The 19,867-nt window shown below is 36.6% G+C and overlaps 1 protein-coding gene across 16 annotated transcripts in view; it reads right to left on the minus strand.

The window, feature by feature from the left end:
* The window catches only part of tenm2 (teneurin transmembrane protein 2), a 1,150,537-nt gene that overhangs the window by 568,342 nt on the left and 562,328 nt on the right, over window positions 1-19,867 (minus strand). For all 16 annotated transcript variants that reach the window (XM_062973910.1, XM_062973906.1, XM_062973905.1 and 13 more), the window contains one exon: window positions 13,800-13,883. In XM_062973910.1, coding sequence (XP_062829980.1) covers window positions 13,800-13,883 — 84 coding nt within the window. The remainder of the gene's footprint in view (window positions 1-13,799; window positions 13,884-19,867) is intronic.

Raw genomic sequence — 19,867 nt, forward strand, 5'->3', positions numbered from 1 at the left:
CCCTCCGGTGTGTATGAATGAGTGCTGCTTCTGCCCTGCAGCCATGTTTCCCAATGGAACTCTGCTACAGCCTTAGTTGCTAGGTCTTACTTTCAGGGGAGGCCTTATATTTGGCAATCCCCCCAAACCCCTGCTAGGTCTTATTCTTTGGGGAGGTCTTATTTTAGGGGAAACACGGTAGTACAGAAAGATAAATCCAGCAGAAGTACCCTAAGTCACCTGGAAACAGTAAAACATGCCAAGAAACGGGAGTTAGTGGGATGAGAAGATGAGAGCATGGACACAAATGAAGATGACGAAAGAGAGATGGGGAGCATGGAGATCCTGCAAAGAAAGAACAGCCTCTTATCATTTGGAGATAAGACAATGAAATGAAGAGGTAGCAATCCCTACAACTCAGACCGTTTTAGCCTCCCACTGAAGAAGGAACAAGGAATGAAAAAGGACCCAAGATCAGGCTGACACAATTAAAAAAAACCCCAAAAAACAAGTAAGCTATTCACCTGTGAAGTATATGTAGAGAAATACCATTTCCTCTAAATCCATCTTTATGGTACAAAGTAACCATTTAATGGACAAGGCTAGACTTCATCAATTTAGTATTCATCATCATTAACAATGATTAATTCATTTGCTGTTACACGGTCATTACAGTAACACCCCAGATATTCTACAATTATTTTAGTCATTAGCGTATGTCATTATTTCAAAGCATTAAGACAGTTTTAGTGAGAAAGCTCTTTCACTAAAGCTCTAATCTCTCCCTCTCTCTCCTCTGCTCCATTTCTCTCTCTCTCTCTCTCTCTCAATTCAATTGGCGGCTACCTTATCTGAAACTTTTCCTAATGTAATGCCTTTCACCACTTACTAGTATGATATTCCCAAACCATGCTTTTCCTTTCCTTATGTCAATCTAACATTGTAAAGGAAAGAATAATGGCATGAGATGCTTCTGTAAATATTTCCACTGAACAACTCCATCCATAATGCTGGAAAAATGTTATGAAAAGAAATTATTCATGCTTTCATAATATTATGGAAACTGTATTATCATAAACTCAAAACAAGCTGGAAGATTATTCCACAAATGATCAGGGATCCACTATCATTTCAAGTGGGTCTGTTCCTAAATTTAAATCCTGTTCCCAAGGCTTCTGTAGTATATGTTGTAATCCTATATAGACATTTTGGAAATTAAGCCCTGCTGAAAATGCTCCCTTCTGAGTAAACACATATAGGTTTGGACTGCATGGTTGCTGTTCTAAACAATTTATTTTCAATTGCAATTTGCATTGAATGTTCAAGATAAATGAGTTTATTGCAATGTAAATATAATTATGACATCTGCTGTGACCCTCTGAATGTATATGGGTTTTTAAATTTTAGTTTATTTCATTTATACACAATGAAAACTTAAACATTTATATGCCAAAAAGCAAAAGCAAAATCAAGCTTATTGATCTCAGTTTAAACATTTTTCCTCTTCTACCAGTGAGCAATACAGAATTCATAGTTTCCACAAGAAAAATATTAGAGATCATGTAACATTTTTTTCTAGTATTTAAGCTGAAATCCAAATGATCTCAGGCTAACAGGTGTATTGTTTACAAAAACAACTAATAACTCCATATCTCAATAAAATATCTGTTTATCCCTCAGCATATTTTCAACTTTTAGCTATGATAATTGACATCACTGCTAATAGGACAGATACAGCCATTTATCATGCAGATTTGTAAAAAGGTAGAGTAATAATATAATCTACTGTTACTGTTAATACGCCAGAATGTGACTCCATCTATAGATTCAGTATCTGTTCTGAGAAGTCTTTTATTTTTAAGTAGTATAGCCTACTAAGAATCAAATTTCCTCTTTCTTCACATTCTTTCCAGCAAGAAGAAGATATTTTTATTAATTAATGACAGCAGAGAGGAAGGAAAATATCATCTAAATATTGTTTTTATATGCTTTATATAAGAGATTGAAGTAATTTTAAAAGAAGCAAAGATCCAAACACTGTTCCAATTTCTAACTGATATGTATCCAGATTTGTTTCCCATGCAATTCAAACTCCTTTTCAGGATTTATATTAATCCTCAAGAAGAAGACTGTATATTTTTGATACTAACTCCCTCATTATAATTGTTGAGACAGCAACAGTAATCCTCACACAAGGTACTGGTTCTTGGGAGTCTCTCAGTATGTACTATTTTTTCCAGTAGCATAAACTCCAAACATTTCATTCAAAACATTTGATATTTGAAAATTAAAGTAATGCTTCTTATTTTTTTATATCATGCAAATTCCTTTCTGTTCAGTTCTGAAAGCATTCACCTTTTTCTGCTCTAATAACCAAAACACATAGTTCGTACTGGAGCTATTAAATATGTTGTTGGATTCACATCAACCACAGCCAGCCAATGGTCAGGAATGAACTGAGTTGTGACCTAACAACTTAATTGATTCACAGACTTCCCAGAGTCCAGGCACTAAAGTTAAGCTAAGGTTAAATTTCACTAATTTAGAATCAGGATGTTGAGACAAAAGAAGAAACTATATTAAATCCTATGGGTTTAACCCTGATTTCAACAACTTCAGGTTGCCGTTAAATGCCCCACATACACTGTCCCACTGATGGAACTCAAGATGTTATCCTGGTAGCCTCTAATTCAGACTCAGGCCAGGTTTAAATCTACCAATATACTTGTGTATAAGGTAACCTGATGTATAAGGGCCAGGTTTTGAGGCTAAAATTATGTATTTTCATGTGACCCATGGATAAGTCCACATGAAGGGGGAAAGCTCTGGGTTTTTGAGGGGAAGCGCCACTGCCTTTTTCTGGACAGGCCAGAAGCAGTGCCACAGTGGAGGAAGTAGTAGGGGGAGTGGGTGCTCCTTTTAGATATTCCTAAACTGGACTAAGCTCTTGACTTTCACCACTCTACTCAGAAGAAGATGGTTTCCTTTTTGGTAAGAGGTATCTATGTTAACATTTGGATAAGTCCACCTGGTTTTGGAAATATCATTTTTTTAAAAACCAAAATTTCTAGCTTATACTTGAGTATATTCAGTACTCGCCATTAGCAAAGTGGCGATATTATATGCTTCAAGCATATGTCAGAAGCAGTTTTAAGGATTAATATAACCATAACTTATTGGTCCTAGGAAAAGTTAATTGTATTATTTTCCTTGTTACTAGAATTATATATATTACAGTGCACTGATAAAGAAGAAACAAATTAACATGAAGATAAGTGTGTGCATGTGTATTTGACATTGAATTCCTTTGCCTTTTTTACTAGAACACTGCAATTGCCAGCATTTCCGTTAAATGTGTACCACCTTAACTGCACTTCCGCCATATACCAGATGTGCTATTAACTATGTCTGAAAAAATGGTTTTAAAAATAGAATAAAATCACCCACCGTGAGAATATCATTGAATAAGTCAACGCTAACAGATGGTGTTTATTTTGTCTATGCTTGTGTTAAAAATTGCCACCTATTCCATCAAACAGTGTTTTTTTTAAAGCTGCAAGCTATATGTAAAAAGGGCCATACAAAATGCTATTTTTTAATCAGCTGTCAACAAGTTACTTAAAATATGAACACTTATTTTCATGGTTTTAAATTTTCTAGGACATGATGCAGTACACCCAAGATAGGTTTGTATAAATTTGACACACTGGAGTATTTTGCCAGAAGCTCCGTCTTGCAATAAGCAATCTGTTGTGTTTCCCAACAAAGTTTGCAAATGTGTTAGTTTGAATGCTACTGTTCAGAACACACAAATTCCATAACAAAGATTAAATTTGTCCTGCAGGTTTCTGCCATCAGACACAGTTGTCAGTTTTGTTTCTGCTAACATCTAATCTGCAATTAGTTCTTTTATTCAAAAATACATTTCATTTTCTCAAATTATGTTTTTATTTGCTGAAAACACATATTTCATAATATAGTTTACATGCTTTTGTAGCTGATTCATGTAACAAAGCAGCATGTTGCAAGAAAAGTAATTGTTAAATCTAAAATTGGCAATGTAAAAATCAATGCAAAGACCCACGGGACATGAGTACTGTTTTGCTTACTTTTTACACAAGAGTATTTTGGACTTTTGAAATCTATAACCTGCAGGAAGTCAATATGAACAAGTATTTGAAATCTACAGGGAAAGAACTAAGTTGATCCAATTCGTCACTGGAGTAACTACAGTGGAATTGCAACAGGGAGGAAGAGTATCTAGTTTATTTAAAAATAATTTTCCATTGCAGCAAAGCATATCAGTTGCTTGTGAGATTTGTTTGTAGCATGTTATTTTCAGGGGTTATTTTAAGAATAGCATCAGAGATATTATGGATCTAAGCTTATGCACACACATACCGAGTACTTGAAAATCCATTTGCTGTTTCTTCTTTTTAAAAAATTAAAATTGTATGTGAATGCCTAATTAACATTTCTGAAAATACTAAGAACATGATACTGTGAAATGAAAGATCAAAGGCTTGGATTCTTATAATTGTGAACTGTTATGTGTTTCAGGAAAAGCCTGTGCTGCAGCTACCCAACTCACACAAAAAGCTGATTGTGGGACCTTCTGGAATGGGATTGGAGGTAATGTGAAAGGTTCTGCAAAAGAAGGAGAGGTCCACAGAAATGTCAACTTGCAAAGGCTGAAGTGCCCTTCTGCTTGCACTAGATATCTATGGGAACTCAGTTTTAAAATTCTTTATCAAAGAGAATAATAGATAAGGGATGTTAATAGTAAATAATAATAAAACAACAATACATTATTTGTTAACTGCCTCTCCTCATGATTCGAGGCGGGGTACATCATAGTTAAAACACACCATCAAAAAACACATAGGACAAACATTAAAACACCAATACTAATCAAATGTAAAGTTAAAATTCCTGCTCAGAATTGACTGGGTAGGCCTGAGTTAAGTCTTTAGTTGTGTCTTAAAATTTGTCAGCTCATTTAGCTCCTAGAGCTTAACATTTGTCAGCTCATTCTACACACTTGGAGAAGCTGATGAAAGCGTCCTCTTGGTGATGGTCAGTAGTCAGATTCTGGCTGATTTGAAGTAAGTGTCCCCCCAGAGGACTTCAGTGTCAGGGGCTGTTTATGCAGGGACAAAAGAAAGTGATCCTGTAGGTAACCTGGACACAAGCTATGTAGGGCACTAAAGGTGATAGGCAGCACTTTGTATAGGTGAGTTTAGTATAGGTGTTATACATTTACTCCTAGATGTTCCTGAAACCAATCTGGCTATTGTGTTTTGAACGGGAGTTTCTAAACATGGTACAGAGTTAGCCCAATGTACAGCACATTGCAGATGTGCTGTACATTGAGATGACCAGTGCATGCACTACCAATCTAGGAAGGGGTGCAGCTAGCCTATCAGCCAAAGCTGGCAATAAGCAGTCCTGACGGTCATATCTATGTGGGGTGACATTTGAAGAGACAGATCCAGGAGTACTCCCAAACTAGGAACCTAGTATTTCAGGGGGGAATGTAACCCCATCAAGAACTGATTGACATATCTCTAACCACAGATTTGGACCCTTAATGGCAAGCACCACTATCTTATTAGGATTTCCTTTCAATATGTTTTTCTTCATCCAGCACATTACCTTATCCAGGCATTCTTCAGAGAAAGCACACTATCCTTAGCTAAGGCTGTTTTTGAACGCATGGAAACATATTTTTGGGTGTCATCCTGTGCATGTTCACTCAGAAATAAGTCCTGCTGAGTTTAATGAAACTTACTTCCACTTGAATGACAGCTTTCATTATAGATGAAAGTTACACACATATGGGACACAGATGCCAAACCCAACACTGCCTATGTGCTTTGCATAAAAAGCCAGTGTTTCTGCTTGAATGAACCTTTCTATCTGCATGACATCTTAAGAAAGCAAGATGCAAGCCTGTTCCTCTAACAATTTCAGTTTCCTCATAGATTTCTTAAAACATTTTACCTGATGGAGAAGGCAATAGGCTCTGAAAGCTAGCATGACAAATCTGCACCTTACGTTTGACCATGGTAAAAGTCTAAACAAGAGATCTCCACAACAGGGGCTCGGGCTGTGGCGCAGGCTGGAGAGCAGCTGCAATGAATCACTCTGACCAGGAGGTCATGAGTTCGAGGCCCGCTCGGAGCCTATGTTTGTCTGTCTTTGTTCTATGTTGAAAGGCATTGAATGTTTGCCTATATGTGTAATGTGATCCGCCCTGGGTCCCCTTCGGGGTGAGAAGGGTGTAATATAAATGCTGTAAATAAATAATAAATAAACAGTTACCTCAACACATGTTGTGATCAGTACAGCTACCCCTCCATATTTTTATGTATGCATTTCTCAGTATAATTACTCCAGAATCCAAAAATGAATCAAAATTGACACTTTCCAAACTTCCCCTTTGAAGTTATTTTGGCAAGAAATGTCATAAGAAAATATGGTAAGGACAAGCCTGCTTTAAAGATTCTGTAGAAATGCATAGGGGAAATCCCTGGCCCTGGATAAGGATCAATAGTCCAGACTATCTGCATTAAAAGTGGATCTTTCTTATACATCAGCTTTCCTTAAACAGGCACCTTCCAGATGTGTTAGATTATAATTCCCACCAGCCCTAGCTAAAATGGTCATTGTTGAGGAAACATAGGATTGGTGACCGTGGAGAACAAATAAGGAAGGTCTCAGAGTCAGCGTGTCTAATTAATATAGCTCACCAGCCATATTTTAGAGCTGCCACATTTTTGACAGCTCTTTTCCTCATAACTTTCTAGGTAAATAATGAAAGAGGCTAGGCTCCCATAAATAAGTCCTTCTCAGGCTGATCACATGTTCTTCCAACTTATCACTGCACAATTAATATCCGCATCTTATCCCTGCTAATCTATATTTGTGTACAACTCCTCATCTATAAATTAGCATCAATTTGTACAGAAGTACAATGAAAACATACCCATGGGGAAGAGGATCTGCCCCTTATGACTACATACAACAATATCCAGTGTAACTAAGCATGTGAGCATCAAAGTCTTTAAGACATCATTACAGAAAAGATGAGGATACTGCAGTCTTCCAGATATAGCTAAACTGTCAATTGCCAGCAATAGTCAGGAATATTGGATGCTACATGAAAGGTCAATCAATCATGAAGTACAGTTTTGCACGTCCCTAACATTGTTAATTAATTTAACTCTATCATAATATCCACACAAATGGCAATGCCACAATATTTTTCTCCTTCTTTGGCCTCCCAAATAATGCAGGACAGTGGTTGGCCTTTTTTCCACCTTTGCTTGTGTGATCCTAGCTAAGAATGATAGGAGTTGCAGTTCACTACCACTTGTACGAGCATAATTGCTCTTCCCATTCTAACCAGATGGATCGCAAATTGTTGCAGTCATATACAAAGGGACATTTTAAACCTCTACTATAGAACAGAAAGGAATAATGTGATGTCACATCAGTAAGACTGATCATTATCTACAAAGTTAATAAAAGTGCCTGATCATGACTGGGAACATCCAAGTCCAAATCCCCACAACAGGAGTAGCCTGTCAACTTCATCTGTCTCACACAGTTGTTTTATGGATTACATAGGTGTGTCATGTTTGTGTGGACCCATGTATATTCCATGTATACTCTTGCCAGAATGTAGATAATAATAATAATAATAATAATAATAATAATAATAATAATAATAATAATAATACCTTTATTTATACCCCGCCACCATCTCCCCGCGGGGACTCGGGGCGGCTTACATGGGGCAGAGGCCCAAACAACATAGAACAAAACATAGGCAACATAATACAAATCACACTATAAATAGATAAAACAGTAATACAATATATCAATTAAAACAAAAATACAGGATAAAAAATTGCATTTAAAACACATAAATGGTAAAATCGTAATAAAAACGGGATAGATTATAAAAAACCCTCTGAGGCTGATTAATTAATAACTGTATCTCCAAAGGCCTGCCGAAACATCCAAGTCTTCAGTTGTTTCCTGAAGGAAGGTAGAGAGGGAGCCAACCTAATCTTCCTGGGGAGGGAGTTCCAGAGTCGGGGAGCCACGACCAAGAAGGCCTGCTCTCTCATCCCTACCAAATGCAGTTGTGAGGAGGGTGGAAGTGAGAGAAGAGCCTAACAAGCAAACAAGCAAGCCAACTCAGCATCTCAACATGTCAAACTGCAATATGTGGCATTTTATATAGTTCCATAAGAAGAAGGATAGGCTCCTATCCAGTGTATTCTGTCAACAGTGAATGACAAGAGAAGGAAGGACAGTTGAGGATGAAAGAGGAATGTTTAAAAAAGGTTGAAATGAAGAAGTAGAATAGTTCCATTTCAGTCTTGGGACTGAAAAAAAGTATGGTACTTAATTTTAAGTCTCTTGTCAGGGCTTCTGTTCAAGTATAAATGCTCTGCAGAATTACTGCCCTAAAGTCCATAAACAGAGTTTGTGAATCAGCAGGATAAAAAGGCCAGTGCAATGAGGCACACAATGTTCAATAGGGGCAGGGGAGAACTTGACTCAATACTTTAATGACTTCCGAGTCTCAGTAAGTAATTTTGGGTATTACAACATTCACTTTTACTGGTAGCAGAATTATGGCAATAACTGAAATCAGAATTTAAAAATCCCCTATATAGCAAGTGGCCCAAATGATAGACATAATTAATAAAGTGTAAGTCCTATTCAGGTATCCAGGTTTCTCATGTAATGAGAAACAGAGAAAGTAAGCTCTGCCACATGTCATGTGCTGCCATCCACAATTTAGAGGCAAACATCTGTAGCATAGAGCCTTTTCTATTGCTATAGGTCTCCACATGTTTTGGATTCTTACTTCTGTCAATGAGAAATAGATACACTTCCCTAATGTGACAGTCATTTGCATCCCATGCGTGGAAGGCAATGATGTGGAGTCATGGGACAGTGTACTCATCCACTCTGTTCCTCAGCAATTGAGTAATCCAAACACCTGAAAGAACACCTCGCATGATCACTTCCCTTTTCATAGAATGTGCTAAGCATTTATTCTCTGTGTTATGTTTTGCATAAATTCAGCATTATCTCCACAATGCAGACACAGGGATGAGGCTGAGAGATAATGGCACATCCAAGACCACCTACTGATTTTATGGCTGAGAAAGATTTGAACAAGGGACTTTCCATGCTAAATACTTGCTCTCCAAGTAGCTTTTGTAGTAGATCATGCCCACTGGCTTTCAACTAAGGCTTAATTAATATTAACCTTTTAATTGGCTTTTACAGTGTCTTACTGTAACATTTTAACTGGCTTTCACAATATCTTCAGGAATTCAGATACTGTTTTCTTTTTTTAAAGAAAAGAATCTATTAAAAGATTATTCTGAAATATTCAAAGCAGCCTTAATTTCCAGACCTTGGAAATCATCAGTGCAAAAAGCAGCATGGCAGAAAAGCTTTCCTTTCTGGCTTGGAGCAAGAACTCAGCAGTGGGAGGGGGAAATGTACTGGTTGCATGTCTGTAAAACAGGCAGTTCTATGCTGCTTAAAATAGGTGTGAGATTTCAACCAAAAAAAGAGCTCTGGGTGCAAAATTCTTACTGGAATACAAACACAATTTTCATATAATTTAAACAAAAGAACAGCATAAAATATATGACTCAAATAAGAGAATGCCCACAGGAAAGGGGAAACATTCCAGTGAAAAATTCATAAAGCTTAAACAAACGCCCATATAAAACGAGACTAAAATAGCTGATCTAGTTGGCTATGGTGATGATGTAATGGTTAGTTAGCTTATTGATTGGCTGGTATCACCCCAGAAGAAGCTCTGCTAAAATGACAACTTGAAAATTAGAGACAGAAGGTATTTTAATAGGTGATACAGAAAAACCAAAAGGATTAAGAGGTGAGGGAAGAGAGCCAGGGAACATTTGCCCCTTGAAAGATTCCTCTTTCAGCCCATCATTATTATAAGCAAATATTAAGGTTTTCAAAGTGTTAAATAAGTCAAAGTATTAAACTAATATATAAAGAAATAGCTCTGTATGTTATTATTATGCTTCTGTACTAGATCTGTTTGAAGGGGAAGACTGGGCACTAAAACTCTTCATATGCAAGCTAATAGTTAATGTTGAACATCCTTGATGATGATGATGATGATGATGATGATGATGATGATTTTAATAATCTATCCTGTATTTATTTTGGCCTTACCATTTATGTGTTTTAAATGCAATTTTTTATCCTTGTATTGTTGTTTTAATTGATTGGCTTCAACTGTTATAATACTCTTGTTTCATATTGTATTACTGTTTTATCTTTTTAATATTGTGATTTGTATTATGTTGCTGTTTATTTTGTCCTTATGTTGTCTGGGCCTCTGCCCCATATAAGCTGCCCCGAGTCCCCGCAGGGAGATGGTGGCGGGGTATAAATAATATTATTATTATTATTATTATTATTATTATTATTATTATTATTATTATTATTATATTATAAGCTGGGACCTCCACAACATTAAGCCATAGTTCTGTACTGATTCAGCAGACAACTTGAGAGCCTGAATTTAACAGTGTGTGCAGTCTAAGGGGGCCACAGAATTTTTGCATGAGAATTGAAAACTGCATAGTGTTATATGAACATAACTCACACTATTTCCTTTTGTGAAAGCTATTGCAGTGCACCTGGTGCAGTTTTTGTCTCTGTATATGAACATACATTTTGATCCTTATTGCATTCAATGCATACCTTAACTGCCATATTTACATCACCACCATATTTTAGGGTTTTAAAATATTATAAAATTTGCAGAAATAACATGATTACATAAGAATAAGTAGCATTTTCTGCCAGTTCCAAGACTGCCAGCCAGATGCTCTATGGGAGTGCCTCAGATGTTACTCTTTTGCTGACTTATTTGATGTTCATCTGCGTAAGTTAAATAAATACATTTAGGATTCTGGGGTGGGGAAAATCCATATAGCTAGCTGACAGAAGGCAATGCTGGACTTTCCCATTTCCAAGTTATTTTGAAGATTGGGCAAAATTCAGATTGAGAAATTTCTTGATGCCTTGCATATTTAGAATATATCTATCATAATGTTTCCTGCTCAACAATGATGAGCTGGAAACATTGATTTGGATCCTGAGTTTTCTTGTGCTGGCAAGAGATATTTCCATCATCAAGAGGGGAGGCATTTTTTTCTCCCTCCCTCCCTGCCTCCCTTCCTTTGTCCCTTGCATCTCCTGAAATTTGGTGGGAATTCAGAGCGGGGAGGTTGCAGAAGGAAAAGAAAATAACTCTTAGGCACCTTCCATACAGCTGTATAAAATCCACATTGAACTGGATTATATGACAGTGTAGACACAGATAATCCAGTTCAAAGCAGATATCGTGGATTATCTGCCTTGATATTCTGGTTTGCATGGCTGTGTAAAAGGGCCCTAACAAAGCTGCCTTTCTAACTTTCACTGGCAGGGTACCTCAGAGGATCTAAATCCTTCCATGAAGAATAGAATTCTATCAATCTGTGGTAATCACATTTAAGAGTGAAATCTTTATCTACAGTGGAAAAAAAGTAGCTTCCTGTGTTATGGAAAAATACTGCAGCCATTATTTAGATGCATCCTCAGACAGATGACAAAGACTAGTGCCATCTGTTTTTTGGCAGCACCAAAATGCATGATTTGGTCATAATTCTTTCAATGAATTTCTAGTACTACAAAGCTTGCATTAATGCCAATTTTTGCATCTGTGCCGTTTTATGTATAGTGTTTTGTTATTCTGTTATATAATGCTCTGCTTTTGCATTACTATTCTGAAGTGGTATATGTAGCCATGTTTCACATCAGTCATTCTATCAAGCATTTGTGGAATGATGAGAGGTGGGCTGATGGGGATGGTGTAAGTGGGATTTTGAAGGGATGTGTGGTTTTTAAAGTAGATTTAAATATAATTTAATATTTGATATTTCATGACACATAGATTTAATTGCTTTAATTTTTACATCCATATTTTAATTTATTTGCTCTTTCTTAAATATAGATCTGTGAGGGTTTGGGTAGATGGTTATTTGTTTATACATTTTTCTTTTTTATGGCATTGAATGTTTGCTGACTTTGTTGTTCACTGCCCTGAATCCCTTCAGGGAGATAGGATGGTATATAAATAAGGTTTTATTATTACTACTATTATTTATTTATTTATTTATTTATTTATTGTGTCACATTTGCTCTTAGTTGCCATGATTCTCTATATTGAAAGAAACAAGGGATACAAATAAAGTTAATAGTAATAATAATAATAATAATCTGTAAAGAGCTTGTCTTTGAATGTACATACAAATGCAATTTATATGCACATACTTCAGTTCGCAAATACAAAATCTACATGAAATGAATCAATGTGCTTATCATCAACCTGGCTTTCAGCGTAACAGCAATGCTCATTAAAAAAAAAAGCAAATGCTGTTACTGTATTCTGTTTAGACTGGAACAATGTGTGAACTAGATCAGTAGCAGCTGTCTTCAAGTTCTTTGCAACCAGAACAAACAGATAAGGCAAGGTCTCTGCTAAGTAGTACTATGGACCAAAGTAAATACAGTGATTGAAAACAGAAGCATTTTTTTCAAGAAAATTCTTAGCACTATGCCATATTTTGTACTATATACAATGAAATTCTGTAACATTTACTGAACAGGTAGCCTACATTGCATGGTTTTTGTGATGTTACTGTTGCAAATTTACCTGAGACTGTAAAGTACTGGAAGCAGTACTGTCTAAAAGCATCGGCATGCTGGGCAGTTGTCCAGGAGTCCTATGATCCTAGGAGCCGGTTACAAATTTTTGTAGAGATTATAACCCTAATTTTGTGATCACTCACCTCAACAGTCAAATCTCCTGCTAACTTGGTAGAAGGATAAAAATTGTGACTTGTACTAAAGAGTTGACAGACATGTCTACATTTGCATGAGAAAAAGCAGGAATGAAAACAAAGTGAGTATCTTACTAAATATAACAGATCAAAAGAAGTGGTACTTCTCAGTCAAATTTACATTTTTATTCCTGAGAGTAATTGTGTGGGTAGGAACCTGGGGGGGGGGGGGGGTCCAAAAGTGATACAAGTTCACCCAGCAACTCTTACAGTGCAGTGGGGATGTTTTGTAGGAAAAAGTATAAATAAATGCAAATATATATCTTTGACTTTTGTGGTCCCGAGGGCTAAAAAAACAAACCCATTGCTTGCAGTTCTATGCAGGCCTTTGCAGGGGTCTTCTTATGTTCCCATGACTGACTATAACATACTCCCCAATATTTCACGAATGAAAGCAGGGACACGCATAGCCAAGCAACATCAGTGTGGTCACAAAAATGTTCATTAGTCATGGTCATAGAATTTCATATTTTGACTGTTGGAGAACATATAGAAACCAAATGTTACATTTTTATCCTCAAAAGACTGCCAACATAATCCATGACTATATTATTTAAAGTATTACTTTTGATTTGAAACACCTTGGAAATGTTTTATGATTTCAATAGTAGTTCCTAAACTTTCCACATTTTCAGTCTCATATCTTTATAATGGGATTTCACTCAGACATAAATCAATCAATTTAAAGAAGAAATCAATCATCTAAAAAGAAAACAATATACAATACACAGATTCACACACAATAATCACATTGTACTATTTTAGCTAGACTAACCACAACCGGAAACCCACAGTTAACAATGCTGTGGATATAGTTATAGGAAACACAGGGTGAAAGCAAGATGAAAACCTTACGTATTAGAGAGTTCTTTGTTTCAGCCAGCTGCTGCCAACCAGTCTGTCTGTCTTTCAATGTCTCAGAAAGTTGAGTATGGAAATCTAAATAAAATAAAACAAAAACATTTTAGCGACACCTCTTTATTAGTTTCTAATGTAACCCACAAACCTTTAACTGGCATATTCAATGGACTTTCCCTCCCAGCTTTTTAAAACCTTTTCCACCCACCCTATGACACCCAAATATTTAATATAATGGCAACCTAATTCAAAAATACATTGTCAGAACTACCAAATCACTCTATGTATGATCTATGTATAGTAAAACCCACACCGCACCAATAGGGATCAGATGCTGTTATACATGAACAAGTATGACATGTGAATGTTTTAGATTAATTTCTGCTGAATGTGAAATAAATGAGAAACCAAGTAATTCAGAACAAACAAATATGAATAAATGAAATATCACATTTTACACTTATATCACCAGTGGAAGTTATCAAGACAGTTACTTGACTCCTGTATGAATAATTTTGGATGTAGGACATATTGAAAAAAATTGTAATCACGACAATACCTTTCAAAGTAACTCAAATATATATGTATATATATATGCCTATGGATTACTAGTTTTCACTGTCATAATCATTTATACAGAAATCTTTAAAAAGATAGTCCATATTTAATGACTTAAAAATTTAATGCTTGGAAGTAAAAAGGGATAGATAAAAAAGAGGCAAGAAATTCAGTTACCATTTTCTAAAGTTGCATAATTGTTCATAAAATGAGCAGATGATAGACAATTTAAGGAATATGGAGTAGTCCTCCTACTCCCCCATTTACATGTAAAAATTAACATCTAAAACAATTACTTTTATGTAAGTGCAAGATGAACTATATGTTATGTAGTCACATTGAAATTCCACATAAGAATCTAAGTTACATGAAAGACCAGCACGACATTGTTCAAAAGAAAGAAATTTACATGATAAAATAATTCCCTTCACAGAAATAAATGTATTTTATATGAAATGCATAACTGCAAATTCCATCACTATGCCATATGAGTTATTGATTTTCCATCTCCAGTACCTTTTCTAATAAGTACCTTTTCTAAGACTTATTGACTTCCAGATGTTACAGTGGTTAACCTGGACCACTAAACATGGTGGATTAGACTGATATTAGGCAGAATATAGCCTGGGAGAACATAGTTTTTTCAAAGCCTTGTTTCAAGGGAAGCCCTTATATAAATGGCCCCCTGTTTTTGTTATACTATAAAAGAAATTGCACTTAATGCTACACAGTAGGGAATTATTGCCAGGAAATCTCTTATCCTTCAGTTTCTGAATGTGTGGCCTTTTAGATACTGCTACGCATACAATTTTTCAACAACTTTGAGTTCATTTTGTTCTTTCAAATCATGCACAGGTCCACATAACATATGTACACAACTGCTGTTTCTGTATAATACAGAAGAAGACACTGCACAAAAATGCATTTTGAAGTTCATATATTCAAAGTAGCTGAAGCCATGTTAACATTCTCAAACAGTCTCAGAAACGGAGTATTTCCTATTGTGATGAGGTTCCTAGTCCAGTACTAACCTGTATTCCACACCACTACATTGTTTTAGGTCTCCATTAAAATTAGATGCAATGCACCATGGACCAGTGAACAGAGAACCCATGAAAAATTATGGAATGAAAGGGAAAATTCACTCATTTAGAGGACAATAGCTTACCACCCTTTCAGACAATTAGCTAGAAGAACTGTATCTTGCAAAAGAAATGACAGCAAAAGACTATACAATAAATCCCTAACTAGGGTGGAAAGTGAGATTATCTAAACAATGTAGTCGTGTGGAATACAGGTTAGTACTGGACTAGGGACCTCATCACAATAGGAAATGCTCCATTTCTGAGACTGTTTGAGAATGATTTCCAACAGGTCCCATTACATGATGTTTACCCCATCCCATCAGTAATCTGTTGAAATCTGTCTGCAAACTTTCACAGAAATAGAGTATTTTCAGACAAGATTCAAATCATAGCATTTGAAATTCTATGAAGTTTTCCACTGCTGAAGCACTGGTTTTGTGTGCGATCATGAATTCTGTATGCTTCCCATCAGCAACAATATGACTTGTCATCAGAGGGCGTGTCTGATAGAAGCAGATGCCATTTCTGCTTCAAACGTCAAGGGGAAATATCTCCAGAATGAAAGTAATCAGAAATTGCTGCTTTACATCATTTATTAAAAAACAAACAAAAACAAAACAAAAAACTTTTTTAACCTGAATATGCACAATTTCTTTCTCTGTAACATTAGATGCCCCAGAACTCTTTATTAGATTCTTTAGAACTCCGTATTTCACACCAAAAGTTAGTGATCAGGCGAACAGATTTACTGCACAGACGTGTATACGTTTTCAAATGGTGCAAGAGTGATACTTCAGGACTTGAAAGCTACATCACTGTGCAGACTTAGAAATATTTTTATGCATCATGGAGTGACATAGTCTCAAATTGATTGGGAGGAGCCAGCCTTCCGAGGTGTGATGGGACAAAAGCGCAGCATTTTCCAAAGATAGGAATCATAGTATTTGGGTGTGATGGGGTCAGTATATCCCATCTGCATTCAATATGCATTCAGTCAGAAAAAAACTATGGGATGCATATTGATAGAAATGGAGCTTGTCTTTAAATCTCTGCCCAGTCATGGAAACCCAATGAGTGATATTGGGCAAATCACATTAACCAACTTTAGCAGAAGGGAATTATAAACCTCCTCTGAATAAATCATGCAAAGAAACCCTATGATAAAAGTCACCATAAGTCAGAATGGGCCTGAAGGCATATAAGAATACTAAATGAAATGTTAAGGTGGAAGCTGAAAGGGAAAAAGAAAAATGAGAGTTGTTGGCAGGAGGAAGGAAGAAAAAATATAATTGAATCAACCTGTTTGTATAACATTAGAAAGATTCAGCTGTGTGTGATCTGTTCTAGTGAGCCTGATCAACTCCATTTTGACAATAGCTGACCTATCTCCATGGTCTGTATTGCTTTTGGCTATGTTAAGCTAGAAATGCTTTAGCTGTAATATTATGTGCCCAGGGCCAATAACCAGAAGTTATGGCCATATAGGGTGCCAGACCCTGAGAACATGCTCTTAAACAACAAGCAAGTTCTAGCTACATTCTGTTCTGGTCACATAGGCTTGAGATAAAGATAACCATGGGTGCATTAGATATGGCTCATGTATTTTTTTATTATTTATTTACAGTATTTATATTCCGCCCTTCTCACCCCGATGGGGACTCAGGGCAGATCACATTATATACATATAGGGCAAACATTCAATGCCCATATGCACATAGAACAGAGACAGACTCAGAGGCAATTTAACCTTCTCCTGAGGGGATGTTTGATTCTGGCCACAGGGTGGAGCAGCTGCTTCATCATCCACTGTGAGGGCACTTCCTCATTCCAACGTCGTAAATTAGTTACATTTGCCTCCCCACTTTATAAGTGGTACCTTATTTCCTACTTGATAGATGCAACTATCTTTCGGGTTGATAGGTCAGCAACGAGCAGGGGCTATTTTTTTATTTTTTAGTTGACGGGTGCTCACCCCACCATGGGCTGGCCTCGAACTCATGACCTCATGGTCAGAGTGATTTATTGCAGCAGGCTGCTCACCAGCCTGCGCCACAGCCTGGCCCCTCTTTGTTTTCATCTGTGGATTTCTGAAGTTTTATAAAACACTGATACTTAAAATAGACTTTATCTATCTCGTCCAGTACTGTGAATAAGTTGGGCTAAAATCAGTGCTGGGGCTCTGGACAATATTGTCTATTATTTGATTGACTTCCTATTCAGTTTCAGGGTTTAATCCAGCTTCATGTCTCACCTGGAGGATACAATCATTTGGTAGATATTTCAGCCTACCTCACAATTCAAGTCCATTCACACAAACATGTTGTCCCTTTCAACATGCATATAAAAACTAGGCCTGTGCGTGGTTTCACAAACAGACAACGAAGTGCCTTTATTGTATTGCACACAGAGAATTCTGAAGTGGATAAAAGCCGATATTAAAGGTATGAGTGACTTTAACCATGTCATTTTCAGGTGCACTTGTCCAGGTCCAATCAGCTAAGCTTTATGGCTGATGAGACATATCCCTGATTTTAAAGCACCAGGGAAAATATTGCAGATTTTCAAGGGTACTTCAAATAAAGCAAAAAGCTATGACTAACACTAAGAAATATGTAGTTCAGTAAAAACTACTTGCAAGGAATACATTACTCAAGATTCTCTGAACATCAGATACTTGTATTGTTTGGAAAGTTGATTCACAATCATAAGTGAACATCTAATAAAAGGTAAAGGTTTCCCCTGACGTTAAGTCCAGTCGTGACCGACTCTGGGGGTTGGTGCTTATCTCCATTTCTAGGCCGAAGAGCCAGCGTTGTCCATAGACATCTCCAAGGTCATGTGGCCGGCATGACTGCATGGAGCGCCGTTACCTTCCCGCCATTACCTTACCTACTGATCTACTCACATTGGCATGTTTTCGAACTGCTAGGTTGGCAGGAGCTGGGGCTAACAGTGGGCGCTCATTGCGCTCCCGGGATTTGAACCTGGGACCTTTTGGTCCGCAAGTTCAGCAGCTCAGCGCTTTAACACAATGTGCCACCAGGGGCCCCTTAAACATCTAATAATTGGCACAGTATTTTTTCATCTGAGACCTGCCAAGATTATTAAACAATTAAATGATATATACATTAGCGGCATTCTACTAGAGCTGATTTGCTTAGATACACCCCATTAAACTATTGCCTATCATCATATCTAAGCAATAAATACTGAATACTAAATAAATACAAAAGCAATCAATACTAAAATAAATTTAATACTTGTCAATGAAGTAAAGCAATACTATGCCAATTCAGCCATGAAAGAGCATCATATTTTTACAGCATATTTGTCTTTGCCCATAGTTTCAATTATATTATATATTCACTCACTTTGAATTATATCCTGACCTCATCAGTTGAATGAATTGTTGAGCAAAGGATTTACAATGTCTCTAAAACCTGGAATGCTTTTAAAAACCATATGATGAAGAACGGAATATTTTAAACATGTCTTTAATGCAATGTTAATACTGTTAACTAGAAAATTAATATTACCATTAAGGTTTATTCAAAAACTATTTGTGAAAAGCTGCATGTAGCAACCACAAATGGCTAACAATACTGAATGCAGCAACCAGCTGCTGAACAGGAGAGCCTTCTCCAAAGCAACTGACAGGTACCACTGAGTTTGTAAAGGGAAATTATCCAGCCATGAATTGGATCAGACTACATCACAGTCCATTTTCTTGCAGAATTCTTCAACCACACAGTGATAGATGCCTACTGCGATATATATGGGGGACGCAACCACTTCCAGATTTGTGTGTTCCCATGGACAAAGGATTCTTGCTTGACTCTTCATCTTCGTCACCTCCCCATTTATCATAACCCCTTTTTTTTCGATCCCAATTCCCTTTCCAAATTTAACAGGCAGAACTGTGTTATGTTTCTCATAACTTTCCTTTTCAGTTCACAGAAGTAGTAAATACAAAGTCATCAATAGAGAGGGGAAAGTCCTTTGGTAGCTGTATAAGAGTGCAGTTTTGAGGACCTATTCTTGCATTAATTCCAAAAACAATCTCAGTACTGTATGGTATCTTCTCTGGACAATGCACCCTATTGTGGTATCAGCTGTTACTTGCTGTATGAGAAGTAAGAAGACATAAAGGACACCAGTAGCATTTTTGAGCTTAACTGATATTAACCTCTGAGCATCAGAGGTGATACTGGATTCCTTTATGCCAAGGAGCCTGGTGAATGAATAGCTCTGTATTTTATCTATCTCACACAACCTCCTCTCCTCTGTTTCATCTTCGTTCCTTTTTCTGGTGAAGCAAACAAAAAATCTTTGTCTGTTTCATTGACTCAGTTCCCTGTCTCTCCCTACCCACATGAAATGTCTAAGCATAATAATAAAAAATGAAGGAGCTTGATAATCGCC

This window comes from Anolis carolinensis, chromosome 2, assembly GCF_035594765.1.
Source record: "Anolis carolinensis isolate JA03-04 chromosome 2, rAnoCar3.1.pri, whole genome shotgun sequence".
Classification (NCBI taxonomy): domain Eukaryota; kingdom Metazoa; phylum Chordata; class Lepidosauria; order Squamata; family Dactyloidae; genus Anolis; species Anolis carolinensis.